Source organism: Epinephelus lanceolatus, chromosome 14 (genome assembly GCF_041903045.1).
Source record: "Epinephelus lanceolatus isolate andai-2023 chromosome 14, ASM4190304v1, whole genome shotgun sequence".
Lineage (NCBI taxonomy): Eukaryota > Metazoa > Chordata > Actinopteri > Perciformes > Serranidae > Epinephelus > Epinephelus lanceolatus.
Genome location: NC_135747.1, coordinates 24,357,294 through 24,372,942, shown reverse-complemented (window position 1 = coordinate 24,372,942; position 15,649 = coordinate 24,357,294). Strand labels below are relative to the sequence as shown.

Below are 15,649 nucleotides of genomic sequence, written 5' to 3'. Positions count from 1 at the left end.
CCCATGGTTTTCAACATGGAGGTGGCTGAGCCGGTGGCTAGCAGATAACGGTGCTAATGTTGAAAAAAGACTCTTTATGACACGGGGTCAATCTTGCAGCCTTTGCGGGATATTTTATTGAAGACACAATGTACAGCTTCAAACACTGCAACAATGAGAAGCCCCGAAGAGCAGTTCTCCAAAGATTCTTATAATCCTCCTCAGATGAACATCATACCTAGCTTTCCATGTTTGTGTGGGTGTGATTTCCTGCCATCTCCAGAACTTGCGCTTATCTTCACCTTAATACTTGGCGTTCTTCCACACTTTGTTCTGCCAACGACATCTAATTCCCCATCACAATGTTTCTCCACCACAATGTTTGCCAGGTCACTCTGCTCTAAGACTTCTTCCCAGAGTGAGACCATCATGGGTTGCTCAAGGGTCAGGTATTTCTACTGTAGGCCTTTTCACCACCACACTAACAGTGCTAACAGTGACAACAGAACTAACAGTGGTCTGTGCCATTATTAGTGGCAACCACCACATGTGCCGCCATTGGAGAAGGGTCATGCCGCACCTCATTGCCATCCCTTATCCTCAAAATCCACCTCCTCCTCCTCACGATCCTCCTCCAGTGACGCCGTTCCATGTGTCGTATGTCACCACGTTTCTTCTCTCCTTTCTTTCTCTCTATCTATCTCTCTATCTATCGATCTATCTATCTACCTATCTATCTATCTCTCTCTATTAGCAAAAAGGCAGAGCTGAGTACACTTTAATAGTTATTCATCGCAACTAATGTAATTTCTGGGATATTCAACAACACTGAATATCTGCACATTAACGGATGCAGCCCTAAACTGGGGCCTCAGCTTGTCATGCTGATGGTGTTTTATGTTTTTAAATTTCATGTGTATTTTCCAGTCTTCTCATTCTCTCCTTCCTCTCTTTCCATCTAGACTCTGGTCAAGTTGAATCCCAAACTTCAGCCGATGGTTGACATGATCAAAGCTAACAGGGCCAACTGGGAAGAACTGAACAAGAAGAGACAAGGCGGTCAAAGTGTTTCTCCTCCCGCGAGCCCCTGCAGTGGAGACAGCACTGAAAGAAGCGGCTGCACTGTGGCCAAAACGGGCGTCGCACCCTGCTGCAGCGGTGATGCAGACGGCACACCATCCAAACCTGTTAGTTAGCTTCTGATGCCATCTCCGAGCTGACCTCTTAGGCTTATGTCCTCTTAAATGCAGCCTGCAACAGAGGCAGTGCAGTGCATGCAGAGGTTCTTGGGCTCTGCTCCTCTTTGCTTTTGCTGCTAGAGATGAGCTTTAGACTTGAGCGCGGCGCTATCATAGAGGTTTTTCTGCTCCCTTCAGTGTTCCTCTGCTGAAGGCTAACAGAGCTGTGTTTGGTGAGCTTGTCGGAGCAGCTACAAATCAGCTGATGACACCACGTCAGAAAGGAAACTCAAACCACTGTGTCAACATGTCAACCATGTCAACACTAACTATTCTGGGCATTGCACAGATTTTCGGCACAATAAGGCATGGAGAATATTGGAGAGGAATGTTTGTCTCTGCTGTGGTTCGTTTTGCTCTCAGTACCTCCTCGTTGCTCGCATTTTGTCTGGGGTAACAGAGATATTTTTTGTAAATCTGTACATAAGCTGTTATTTACAAGTGCTGTTTAAGAACCTGTAAGCTCTGGATTGTAATGTGGCTGTAGAGTTTCTGAAGGATAAAGGGGTGCAGGAACAGCAGGACCTGTGACAGTGCTTGCAATGCAAATTGAGTGCTCCGCTCCCTCCCTTCCTGTGCCTTGTTTTAAGATCCTAATGAAAAATGCATGGCCTCCTCACCAAGATTCTTAGATAGTATGGAAACCCATGTTGAACTAGGACATGTTTTGCCATAATTAAATAATAATTAATAAATAAAAACCAATGACTGCAGTCACGTCTTGACCCCATGTTAGCCACAAAGCATCAACATTATATAGAAATCTATTTTGCCCAGTTTTATAAATGCAGGGTCTCACTTGTCACACACAAACACACACAATGTGCCTTGATGACATTGTTCTGATATCACATTCATTTCTGCAGAAACTTAACATTACAATACATCTAATAGAAACTCCTCACTAAACTATTAAAAAAACCCAACAAGAATTACCACTCCGCAGTTATATACCTCCACACACTGGTCAAGTTTCTCTTACAGTTTACTTCCATGTCTATGAAAACACGAATGCTTCGTACACACATCCTCCCCTGACAGCACAGAAGATCTATACAATCAGCACAGTTTCAAGATTAGTGTCACCAATTCAGCATCTGACCAAATGTCTCCCCTTCTGTTCCTGAGTTATGATGTTAAGTGATGGCAAGAGAAGTGTTTTATACAGAACATTATGATGTCACAGTGAAGTTGACCTTTGACCTTTTGGATATAAAATGTCATCACTTCATCATTATATTCTATTATACATTTGTTGGAAGTTTTGTCATGATTGGCGTATGTATTCTTGAATTATGGCCAAAAACATATTTTGTGAGGTCACACTGACCTTCACCATTGACCACCAAAATTTAATAAGTTCATCCTTTAAGTGGATGTTTGTGCCAAATTTGAAGAAATTCCCTACAGGCGTTCTTGAGATGTGTTCACAAGAAAGGGACAGACGGATGTATGGATTACATATGTACGTACGGATAACCCCAAAATAAATGTTTCCGGCCATGGCTATCTCCGGTGCTGAGGCATAAAAAGAATAGTTTGAAATTTAAAGAAATACACTCACTCAAACGGGGCATACACCATATGATTTGAGGCAGGTCCCAAAAGGACCGTAAAAGTCAGTTTATGACAGACTCATGGCTCAGCATCAACTATGCAAGAGCCTGACAACAGCTAATTAAAATTTCTAGCATGTCAGAAATTCATCTGAATGCCCGACAGCCGTTAGGAAGCAGTTCATCGTGTTTTGATTGGTCTTCCATCCTCCCTGTGCACTAAATGGGAAATGTGTCCAATGAAGTCAAAATTCCGTCCAACTTTGTCAATTAGTTCTGCAGCTCAAAATTCAAATCAGAAACAGCCTCAAATCATACCGCTCAACTTTAGAAGACGGGATACTACTCTCATATCTGTCTCTTTAAAGGGGCAGTGTGTAGGATTTGGCGCCATCTTGTGGTAAGGTTGCAGATTACAAACAATTGAATGCCCCTCCGCTCACCTCTTGCTTACAGCCACCTTCAGTGGCCTTCAGGTAAGAAAATAATGTGAAAGTCCCCCTCTACAGCCAGTGTTTGGTTTGTCAGTTCTGGCCGACTGTAGAAACATGGCAGTCCCTGGAAGAGGACCCGCTCGTTATGCAGATATAAAAGGTTCAATCTAAGGATAGAAATATAGAACGGTTCTTAGTTTCAGGTGATTATGAACAAATATTACAATTCTGTTCTGCCAATAGATTTCCCTAAATCCTACACACTGCTCCTTTAAATAAAGCTACAGTTGGCCAACGGTTAGCTTAGCTTAGCTTAGCACAAAGACTATAAATAGCTTATCTGGTTGGGGTCTGCCCATTGGTCCGACAGCCCATTGTTCCGACCATATTAAACCCATTGTTCCGAAGTCCCGTTGTTCTGAAATCATCATGATGAACTGTGGTTAAGGTCTGGTTAGGTTTAGGCACAAAAAACACTTGGTTAGGGTCAGGAAAAGATCATGGTGTGGGTTAAAATGAAAATGAAAGTGGCAAACACATAAGCCGTGAGCCTGCTTCTCCTCAAGCCTTTCCCAGCTGACCCAGAGCCGGTCGTGGCGCACCATCAAGGCAGAAATGCGCCCGCCGGGAGCCATTCAGCACCGCGGAAAGCTCCCCACACAACCCGGACCCCAGAGTTAATAACAGGAGGTTATGGTGTTTCATTCTCTCCCCTCTATGACACTTGTATCTCGACCAGTAGCCTACTTTTGTTGCGTTGCTGATCCTCTATGGTACACAAATACAATATAGCCTAGTATGATCACATATCGGAACAACGGGACGTCAGACTAATGAGAGGTCGGAACAATGAGAGGTTGGAACAATGCTATGGCACCTGTCTGGTTCTGTCCAAAGGTTATAAGATCCACCTACCACCACCTCCAAAGCTCATTAATGAAAATGTCATATTTTGTTTGTGTAATTTGGACAAAAAGCAAACTTAACTGTTTTAAAAGGGGTGATGTGTTGGACTATTTCTTGGCCAGGACATGCTACTTTATGCAGCCTTTCCTGGTTGCCTAGCATCTTGCCAGAGCCAAGAAATAGTCTGACACATAACCCCCCATAAAACAACAAACTGGTGTTTTTAGCCTTTAGCGTTTGTACGAAGTAAACAAATGGAATATAATTCATGTAATAATGATAATCTAAGAGTTTTAGAGATGCTGGTAGGCTGTTACCTTTAGACAGAGCCAAGCTAACTGTATATTCCTCTTCCCAATCTTAATGCTAAGCTAAGCTAACCAGCAGCTTTATTTAAGGGAAAAATATTAAAGCAGTATCCTGTTATCAATGTTGCTGCCAGAAAGCGAGTAAGTGTATTTCCTAAAATGCTAAAATTTTGCCATCAGTCTGATTTCTGTCCTTTTCTCAAAGCTCACAGATGCTACTTAAACAATGTTTATCATCTCCAAAAGAAGAATGAGACACCAAAACTTGTAGTAGGCCCACTGAAGTGCCCATAGTCACAAGCTATTGTTTTGATATTATTATTATTAAGTATTATTCTTTTGGGTGGGGGTATGCCTTATGAATTGTGTTGTAGCTTTGTTAATCGGAGTTTAAAATGTGACTGTGCACATTGTGTGGCATGGATCTGTGTACTCTACTGTATTTTAGTTGAAGATCTGAATTGAAATCGACCAGAACCGTTTTGAATCGCATGTTTTATGCAGTATTAAATTCAACCACTTGCTAAGGATGTAGCAAACGTGAGCCAACAAATACCTCGTACTTTGAACTTCATCAGTAAACACATGATCTCATTGGAAATGCATGGTTTAAATTCTATTATTGCATCATGTTACGTGAATTATGAATATCGCTGTTCTATTTTTCTATTAGGTCTCCAAATGTGGCCAAACTTCTACTTTGTCTTTTTTGCAATGTAACGTGCTTCTTGTATTTCTTCTTTCCTCTCCCAGTTTGGAGTCTGGATTTATTAAAGGCAGGCTAAACTGAAAGAAACGTAAGGCATGAAAAGGCAAATGTGCAATGTTTCTGTTCAGAGTTTAAATAAAAATATGCTGCTGTATGCCTTCTGGTTTATTCTGAAACAAAAGAACATTTACTCAAGTATTTGAGATGCTTGTACTTTACTTGAATATTTCCAGGTCATGCTTTATGATTTTACTCCACTACAATTCAGAGGGAAATACTGTAAATTACTTTAAAGCTTGATTTTACATACAAAATGTGATGATCTTATAAAATACTACGAACTCGAGATTAAACTACCCAACAACAATCGTGAAAATTATCCGCACTTTGACCAACTTTCAGAGATAGGAAAAGTACTAGAATACTATACTCAAATAGAAGTAGTTACTTTAAAAAAATGTACCTAAGTAAAAGCAAAAGTACATATGTTCAAATGTACTTAAATTGATGTAAAATGTAAGTCAGTTAGAATGGACTTTTTACATGTTTAATTGCATTAAATGTCAGGGTATACACAAATGGAATAACGTCACTCTACAGGGCCCTTATGTCCAAAGCAATGGTAAATTCTGTTCTATAGAAGACACTTTGCAGCCTTTGTGTACGATTGATTATCAATTATAAATATACAACCTGCTTTCTCAGCGTAGCCTCTCAAGAATTTACCAGAAAACAGCACAAACTCAGGCAATTAAATTAAAAATGGCCGACAATAAATATAAAGTCCTACGGATATTGTATCGGATGCAACAAGCATTTCTGGGCTGCATACATTAAATCAGTCGTTTCCAACTGGTCCAGCAACGGGTCCAGATTTCTCCTTATTCAGCATCATACTTGCATTTGGCCATGTCTCAAGCTAGTTCGCTGTCTCTGTCAAGTAGCTGTTCATTAGTCACTCACTTTACATCAAGACATGGCACTTCAAAATAAAAGCTCTGTGCCACAAATTTACTGTACTTACTGTAAAATAAAGTGTGTTTTTTTGCAAACTTGAGATGTTTGCGAGTCACTTGCGGTCCACTCCAAATGGACCTCCGACCCACTTCTGGACCGCAACCCACCAGTTGGGAACCACTGCATTAAATTACCTGACACGTCTTAAAACTTCACTGCCGCAGACAGAAAAGAGATGTATACACATTATAAACGCCAAAGTTGCAGCCAGACAACATATTACATCAAAAAGACAGATGCTTGCACACAGCTTGTTGTAACTGGGCAACCATAGCATCATCTGTAACCTTAAGGAAGCTACTAGTAAGTAAGTGTGTTGTTTTACTCACCCATCTGGTCTGGACGTCATTCTGTGAGTCTTGAACACCTTGGCGTCCACCATAATCTGCTCCAGGTTCAACTTCTCTGCTCATTCATTCTCAAGGAGTAATGTAACCAGTCCACTCTGCCTCTTTGTCCCAATAGCACCAATCCACTTGGCCTCTCCATCTTACTGGGCTCCTCACAGTTCTGCAACATGTTGAGCTGAATGAGGCTCTGCAGTCTCAAACAGCAGAAAGGCCTCACCACAGAAATAAAATGAAATATTGTTAGCCTAAATCTATTTCTATGAGCCTCACAGACCTCACTGAAGGTAAGCCTTCCTCAGTGAGTGCATAAACCACCTGGAGGACCCACCCATCTGTCACCATTAGCATATTAGCATTTAGCATGTTAGCCACAACTAGCATGCACTTGTTAGTGAGAACACCCTGGGTGTGTTTGACTTGGGTCTGCGGGTGGTGCCTTAAATCAGTGACAAATCTTTTGTAACCTAATCTACCTGAAGCTAACCTCACCCTTTCTTCATAAAAATGCATAATTTGACAGCACTGTTGTACATTTGTGAAGCTAACGGCTCTGTAACTGTTGGTGTTTAGAGAAATGGAGTAACCGTTTGAAATTACCTGCCAACACGATGTGCGCATGTGCAGTGCGGGGAGGCGGGGAAATTATTCTAGAGGACACGCCCATATGCTAATAATTGCTACCCCTTGACACTCGCCAGTTAAGGTTTAAACAGGTAGGTTATGACTTCCGGTCAGCTCTGTGCTGAGCACAGTTTATTTATCAGGACCTTTTGTGTTTACTCTGTAACAGATGCGACTGGAAATGTGGCACAGTACAATACCTGTGATTTAAAGGAAAACGTCTGAACTATCCAAGTACAGGTAAAACTACTTTTTTTTTTTTTTTACATTAACGAGATTAAATCTAAGCCTAATTGGTCATTTTTACCCCTGCAAACTACAACAGTAAAATGCTTCATACACTGAAATGCATCAACAAAAACAACCTGATATATAGTATGATAATGCCAAGCCTACATATTTCTACATTTTCAATGCAGGATGTCCACTTGTAATTAAGTATTTCGATATACAAGCATCATGTAGTGTTTTTAGGGTGAAGTCAGGTTATGTGGGACATATAAGGTTTTACACTTTGGGCTCTTTAAATATTAGCAGCCAATCACTAAACATGTTATTATATTGTTTCCTTGAAATGAATAATTTTTATTGGTCTGAGACAAATATTGATATGAAATAAAAGTGACTGACAATAAATAGAAGGTCCCACAGACATTGTGACTGGTGCAACAAGCATTATTAGGCTGCATACATTAAATTATCTGACACTTCTTATGGAATCAACAACAGAGTAAAACTAAACTGAAGCAGACAGCAAAGAGACATATAAACGATATAAACTCCAAAGCTGCAGCCAGACAATGTATTACAGCAAAAAGACAGATGCTTGCGCACAACTTGATGTAACTGGGCAACAGCAGCATCATCTGTCACCTACAGGAAGTCACTACAGAAAGTAAGTGTGTTACGAAACAATCATTTTATTGTTCTGAGACAAACAGTATGTGCATTGCAAGGAGTCAAAATCACTGGTCCCAGAACATACAAGGTGACCCTTCTCTCTGGTAATAAGCAGCTACAATAATAATGGTATAACAACAACAGTGGTTACAGGATGTTTCATTTTATTAAATGTTTGACTTGTGGTGAAAATATTTTCATAATACTCGTATCTTTTTATGGGAAATGGTTTTGAAAGAGTGCTTAATGCATTCAGGTAAAATAGGACATTTTTCTGAATTGAAACCAGCATGTTTTTAGGCCCTTTTTTGTCACAAATAAAAATATTAAAAATGATGCACTGAGTCTATGTCAGCAACAATAGTCCAGAATTAGCCATAATTGTTACATGTAAGCATGTCCATTGTTGACAACACAGCACAAAGGAAACAGCGACAAAAGAACAAGGGAAGCATGGCAAAAAAACTGGACAATATAATATATATAGCTACAGGTTATATTAATGATTTAATGACTGAACTGATAAATGGATTTAACCATTTAAAAACAAACACAAGTGACTGTCACATTGTACCTGAACATGTCATTAAAATGAGGTAGGGGTACTTGATGTGTTTGAAGGTCCAAAGTTTCTGAATTATTTTAATTGGCAACATATTTTTTGCTATAGAAATAAAGCAGAGATTTATAACAAGTTCAGTGTCTTCAGAGTTTAAGGTGGTTTTCTTGGTAATCTACCAAACACGTCCTGCATTACCTGACTTTTCTCTGTATTAAAATCATGCTACTTCAACTTTAATGAAAGACCTGAATATGTCTTCCTCCACTGATTCCGCTGCTCAGCACACACAGTATGTCTCGGTGCAGTGCTGACCTCATGTGGACAAATGCATCCCTACACATGAAATACTGCAGATGTTTGCACATTTCATTGAAAGGAAATTGCATGATGCAGTCATGTTGAAGGTTACCAACACATTAAGAAGATAGAAATTAGCTGCAAATATATGAATCTGTATCAGTGTTTGACAGCTCTAACAACTACAGTGATTGATCCCAGAGGTTAAATCCTTCATGTCTTATTTATATCTGCTATATTCATTCATACAATCCTCGGTATTAGGCTTCGGTGTGAGGAATGTGATAACTGCGGTGTATTTCACCGTCCAAGGCTGAGCTCTACTGCTGTTGATAGGTGGTGGTGATGTCAGCGAGCAGTGTGTGGGTGGCAGTGTGGGTGAAGATGACTCCCAAATGAGCCTGTGTGTAGAAAAAAAATCTTCCAGTCAGGAAGCAAAATACAGGCTGTGTTAAACTCCTCTGTGCTGGATTACCTTGAGTTCAGTGTAATGCAGGTAGAGAATTCAAAATAAGCTGCTCTCAGGCTCCTGTTGACCCTCTTCACGCCTTCTAATGACATAAATAAAAGCTACTAAGAGCTGAATTGGAAATGATGTCAGAGAGACGGAGAGTTCTGCCCTTTGAACAGTGTTGCATATCAATGAAAGAAAATCCGACAAATGGGATGTTTTAGTTCAATTTATTGCACAAACAGCATTGACAAAATGTACTTGGATGTTACGACGTCGTTAAGAGAGGTGGAAAATAACAAAAAGGTACATCTATAACATTCAAAAGCTCTCGCACGATTTTTTGACACAAAGGTAAAATGTCACACGACGGATCCTTTCATTTGGGGATAATATTATGAATTAAAAAGGACAAGGCGGTTCGAGGAAGATGTGCAGCACAGGTTAGAAGGGGGGAAAAGGCAGGATTCCTCATCAAGCTGCTCTCTTAAAGCTTTACTTTGCTTCAAAATCAATAGTTACACCGTGACAAATGGTACAAGTCTGGTATCAAATTGTAGTATCCGTTCCAAAAAACCTTTACACAATGCACATAACAAGGGAAGCATTTCCAGGAAGAATTTCTGGGGCAGTTTCATGGTAGTGGAAATAATGCGATACTGTGTCTAGAACATAAGAAACGTGATGTAGAAAGTTTTAGCACATGAAACAGTCACAAATATCTGCATTTTACAGCTCTCAGAAGGGTTATCTTTGCATATGCCGATTAAAAAATATAGTTTAGCTGTGCATGAAGTCAATATGTGAAGGTGTGCATGATCTGATGTGTTGAGTCTTTGGTACGACGTGAGCACCGGGATCCAGAGGCCTTAGACTGCCGTCACACTGAAGCAGGCGTGATCGGAAAAAACGCGATGGCTTTTTTTCCCCCACTTTACTTTCTCAGTAACAAACCATGCAAGGTAAACGCTTTCAGTACAAAAAACTAAACACACAAAGATTATCGCTTTGTAATCATCAGGAGGTGTGTGTGTGTGTGTGTGTGTGTGTGTGGGGGGGGGGGGTTCTTGTTAAAATTTGGAGGGGCAGGGGGAGGCTTTAGTTGAGGCAGAGGCACGCACACACACACACATGCATGCACACACACACACACACACACACACACACACACATACACAGTTGAGAAAAAGTCTCTTATGGCAATAGGTTAGTACAACAAAAGGCATGAGGGCACGAACAAGATGAAGACACAGGAAAAGTCATGTCTACGTTAATTCGCTTCACAAAGGGACTCACCAGCAGAGTGTTTCAGTAGGAGAAGGGGAAGGCAGACATAAGCTTTAGAAAGGCACAGAGCTTTAGAAAGCGCATTCATCGAGAACTTACCACTAAAGAAGTGCCACACGCGCACAAGGAAAGTAAAAATAAACAGATGAGTTTAACACGTTGGCAAGGATATTTAGGAAATGTTAAGAAATCATGACAAAAATCAAGGTTTTGCTGCATCATGTCTAGTTGCATCATGGCCGTAGCTCCAACAACAAGCGGAGGCTGCGACTCAACAGCATAAATGAGCTCCACCGTGAGTGACAATGATTGTTACAGCATATTATGTGCAATATAACATAAAATAAAAGGTTTGGGTGAATCGATAAATGGCACCGAATGACACTTTTGATGAAAAAGACAAACATCTCTTCTCCATTTTAAATTCATATTTAGTATCTATTAATTCAAAATGCACAAGATGCCTTTTTTAGAAAAAGGTGAGATAAAGTTGAGCGGGGATTTAGAGGAGGTTCCTGTTGCCGAAGATGTTATTGGGGTCCACGTAGTCTTTGACAGACTTGAGCATCCCGATGCCGACGCTGGAGATGGTCTCTCTCATCCACTCCTTCCGAAGTTTACCCACTGAATGACAGAGGAGAGGAAATAAATAAATAAATAAACTCAAGGAAGAAGACCGAGGGGGAGAAATAGAGGAATCGGCACGGCTGATTGCTCAGCGGGCTGCTGGGAGCCAATCAATCTTGTGAGAGTGAGTGAATAAACAGAGGGTGATAAATGCTTTTATTCAGAGAGGAGAAATGTTTTGCATGGCATGATTTATGGAGCTCAGCAGACTATCAAACTCATTAGGCTCTGTGTGTTCCCAGAGGAGGGGCCGGCTGGCGGCTGTAGCGGGCCGTCCCCGGCTCCCTCGCTCTTTGAGCCACCACTCCCCTCCGTTTCCCTCCCTCCAGAGTCGCTGGAGCGTTTGTCTGTGTGTGTGTGTTTCTGTCTCATTGTGCGCACAAGCGCGCTCCTCCAGCTGACCTGCGAGGGGTGTTGTGCTTGCTTGTCCTGAACGCTGCACTGTGCCCTCTGACACTGGCCTGATCACCAACAGGGTGCCAAAGCCAACCGTGGAGCACTACACAATGGTCCTCTGTCAGCGGGACTTTGGCTTTCAGCCGCTCTTCACCCTCCCTACTCCTCCTCTGCCTCAAAACCCCCCAACCTGAGGAGCGAGGGAGGCTGTGGCACCAAGCCTAGTGTGGGTGCCCATTGCTTCACCAGCTGTCCAGTCCGACATACTCCACGGCGTCTGTGCCCGACAGGTTCTTAGCGGAGAGTCTGGAGCCAGCGAGAGGTCTGGTGGCTGCGGAGGACTGGGAAAACCTCACTTGAGAGCCAAACTATTGTTAGAGAACTTAAAATCAAACAGAAACTTTGATTTTCTACAAGCCGATAAAGCTGTGTAAACACAGCCACGATCTGTACAATGAGGATTGATTTTGAGTTTCACATTATCTGTTAATACTAAAGATTTTTGGGACGCAATTATATATATTTTTTGATAAAAAATGGGGAAGAGGCAAGAGGAATAACATCCAGCAAAAATCCTGACCAAGCTAATAGGGCATCTGCCCAGGGGCCCCAAGACTCCCCAAGAGCCCTGTCGTCATTGTGTATTATTTGGTTTTTGGTCATTTAATGAATTGCACATTTTTAAGGTGGTTGAACCACTAAGGAACAATATCAACTAAGATGGACCCTGCGCTTTTATGGTACATATTCCCAAATAAAGTGGGGTTTAATAAACTATCCCAACAGGGGTCCGATGGAAAGGGTCGATCCTGCTGTACTTAGCAGAGTCGAACTGGTTAGTCAATTATTTAACAGAGAATATAAACAGATTAATTCTAAATTTAAAGCAAAAAAAATCTTAAATTGGGGGATTTGCTGCTTTTCTCAGTTTAATATTGATGTAAGCTGAATGTCTTTGGGTTTTTGTTTGGTCTCTAGGAAATCGTTAAGACATTTTTTTGTATTTTGTTTTAGACTACAAGACCGATCCAAAACTAAATCCATAAATTCACAATTAAAATAACTGTTGTGGCTTTAATCACCAGCCTGAATTGAACTGGGGATGATGCTGTTAAACACTACGCACCTTTGGCCACTGCATCACAAAAATATCCCTGCAGCATGTAGTGAAAATCTGTTGAAAAGCAATAACTACTTATTAAATTAGTCATTTCATAAAAAAAAATAAAGGGTTTTAATCAAAGGATTTTACATTGGCTACATCACAAAAGAAACAAAAATAACTAAAGAAAATTGACTTTAAGTATGTCAGCTCAGAGGTGGGTAAATGTTAACTTTTGGAGGTTGTGTCAACTTAAAAGAAATGTGCGATATCTATATTTCAAAACTCAAAAAGATAAATTTGAGAACAGAGCAGCTGCTGCTCACTGAGTAAACATCTGAAACCAGCAGCGTAATCGCTCGAGATTAGATACGGAGGCCTAAAAAAAAAAAGAAGGTGTATGATGGGAGTGTTCACACGCCTTCCCTTCCCTCTCTGCACGCCTCTCTTTGCATCACTAGCAGGCGAGCTCCGGTGTTAATAGGGCATGTTGAGGGACGGGGCCGCCTGTTATCAGAGTCCAGCCAGGAGACCCAGATGGGGATCAGCCATGAGGCTAGTGAGGCCCGTCTCCTGACAAAACAGGGCAGACAGCGGGGTCACCAGGGACTCTGATACCACACAAACCTCCAGATGGTGACAGAGGGACCAATCAGCTGCTACCCAATAACTAAGAAAGTACCCTGCTCTCCACAACCTCCTCCTCTTCAGTCCTTCCTCCTTGTTCCACCTCCATCCCTCCCTCCTCTCAGGGAAAGGAGAGAAAACAGAAGGTGCTGGGACTGCATCATTGCCTCCATCACTGTGATAATTTACACATCTATCTTGTCATATTCTCTCTTTTTTGCTTGCTGTTGCAATCAATCTCAGCGGGCTGGGTCTGTGTAGCTGAGACATGCAAAGAGGAGCAGGTAGTTATTTCAGAAATGACAGATTTCTTAAAAAGTGTTGTATTTCTCTTGTGCGGAGAAGCCTGGGGAAGCGCACGGCGAAAGGCGAGGTGGGAACTTCACTGAATCAGGTCATTTTTCTACCTCCTAAGTGCAGTGACCTGTGTGGAGCTTTGCAGAGCCACAAGGTGAGGTGCAGTTGCTGGGCATCCCGGGGTGGCCCACATACAGAGGAGACTGTAGTGGCCATGCTGAGCCGCAACCCTTCGACACGCTGCTCTAGCTCTCCCCGAGCTTCTCTGACAAATGGGGGTCAGGACATGAGAGACGGGGTAAGGTAGCGGCCCTGCCTTCCTGTGATATGGCCGAGCCGGAGTATTGGCTGATAGATGGATGACTCTCCTGGTGATGGATGTTCAACAACTCTTCACCACTGCGACACTGGTGACCTAGTTAAAGAGGACATTTCTCCCAGCGTTGTGGCTTTTAGAACCAGCCAATAACCAAACATATAACAGATTTTTTTGTGAGTGATGAACCGGGATCCATCTACAGTTAAAACTGTCTGCGTTTTTTGTTTAGGACAGCATTCAACACATGGTGGTATTAGCTGAGTATTATATCCTGCAGAGGAAGAGGTATGGCGCTCTACACGCCCAGATTCCCTTACCTACGCCCACGCAGCACAACACTGACCTGCTGTAAATACAGGGCCACAAAAATGTATATTTCCTCCGGTGCCCTCCCACCTCACCATCCTTGACTACATCTGTTTTGTTTGATACACAAAACCCAGTGAAACTAGCTCCATTTGTCAAGCGCTGATTGTGGGCAGACAAACCGGCCTGTCTGCGCTCAGATAGCGAGCCCCACTGTTATTAATCACAATTACAGAGTGGGCCTCGCACGCAGGAGCTGCATCAATATCCCCTCCTCTTCTCCCCCCTCCGTCACCTCCCCATGCTGCTCGGGGTGGCTGGGCCACCGTTTGGAGGTCAGTATACAGCCGGCGATAACGGCAGCATCATTTACCCCGACCTGCCGCCTCCTTTTTATTAGCAATCTTTTAATTTTGAACCCGTCCCCGCCTTCAGGAAAAATTGTGATTTAATATCGCAGCTGATTCACTGCATACTGTTTTTGACAGCTGTGATGAATAGCCTGAAGTGATGTATGAAAACAGCGAGGCGGATGGCAATATAGATAAGGCAGCCATTTCGGTTAGCCCTGATGGGGCCCGGAGAGTTGTTTCGCCGCCCTCCCCTGCTCACGTTTCATTTGGTCACTGCTGAAATGAACAAATAGCCGAGTCAGAGCCATTCATCTGAGCCGCAGGAACATATTTTGGACACGTGAAAGAAGCGATGAAAGATCTCCGACCAAATGCACATTTATAGCACGACTGGCCGCCCGCTCGCTAGCATGGAAGGGCCCGCTGGGAGAGCATGCCATGCTGCCTTTGCTACTCGCTGCAGTCTCTTTTCATAAATTATAATCTAGGAGAGGGTGCAAATATGTCAGTGTTGTACTTGTGAGTTATGTGCACATGTTTAGTGCATGTTCGCAAAAACAGACCCAATATTTTAGTATGTATTTTTCAGGTTGTAGTACCTCCATGGTGATGTGACAAGCTCCCTCCATTTGCAAGGATCTCTTCTCTAGCTGCATGCTGCGGGAGAAAAACAAACTATTATTACATATTACATAAAGGCATGCCACGATAACAAATTCAGTTGTCAATACCATTAAAATACCTAAATTCAGAATACCCAATTTGATACTACGGTAAAAAACAAAAACAAAACAATAAATGCTGTGTACTTAAACATACAATCCTCAACTAAAAGCATCTAAATTTAAATGTAAATGTTATTAATAATCCCTGATAATCTGCCTCAAATGTGAAGTACAAGTCTATGTGGGTTCATGAGATTTTATTAATATTTAGCCCACAGTATCTCCTCTGCTGTTGTTGTTCAGGACTTGTACACTAAGATGGGACAGATGGTCTTTGTGGTA

At 42.0% G+C, this 15,649-nt stretch overlaps 2 protein-coding genes across 2 annotated transcripts in view; one reads left to right on the top strand and one right to left on the bottom strand.

The window, feature by feature from the left end:
• Nucleotides 1–5,284, top strand: part of pde11a (phosphodiesterase 11a) — a 68,043-nt gene extending 62,759 nt beyond the window's left edge. The window contains exon 20 of the mRNA XM_033614709.2: nt 942–5,284. Coding sequence (XP_033470600.2) covers nt 942–1,175 — 234 coding nt within the window. The 3' untranslated portion in view covers nt 1,176–5,284. The remainder of the gene's footprint in view (nt 1–941) is intronic.
• A 4,259-nt stretch (nt 5,285–9,543) lies between these two features.
• agps (alkylglycerone phosphate synthase) overlaps nt 9,544–15,649 on the bottom strand; it is a 35,112-nt gene continuing 29,006 nt past the window's right edge. The window contains exons 19-20 of the mRNA XM_033617989.2: nt 15,242–15,299; nt 9,544–11,239 (exon numbers count right to left, since the gene is read on the bottom strand). Coding sequence (XP_033473880.1) covers nt 11,118–11,239; nt 15,242–15,299 — 180 coding nt within the window. The 3' untranslated portion in view covers nt 9,544–11,117. The remainder of the gene's footprint in view (nt 11,240–15,241; nt 15,300–15,649) is intronic.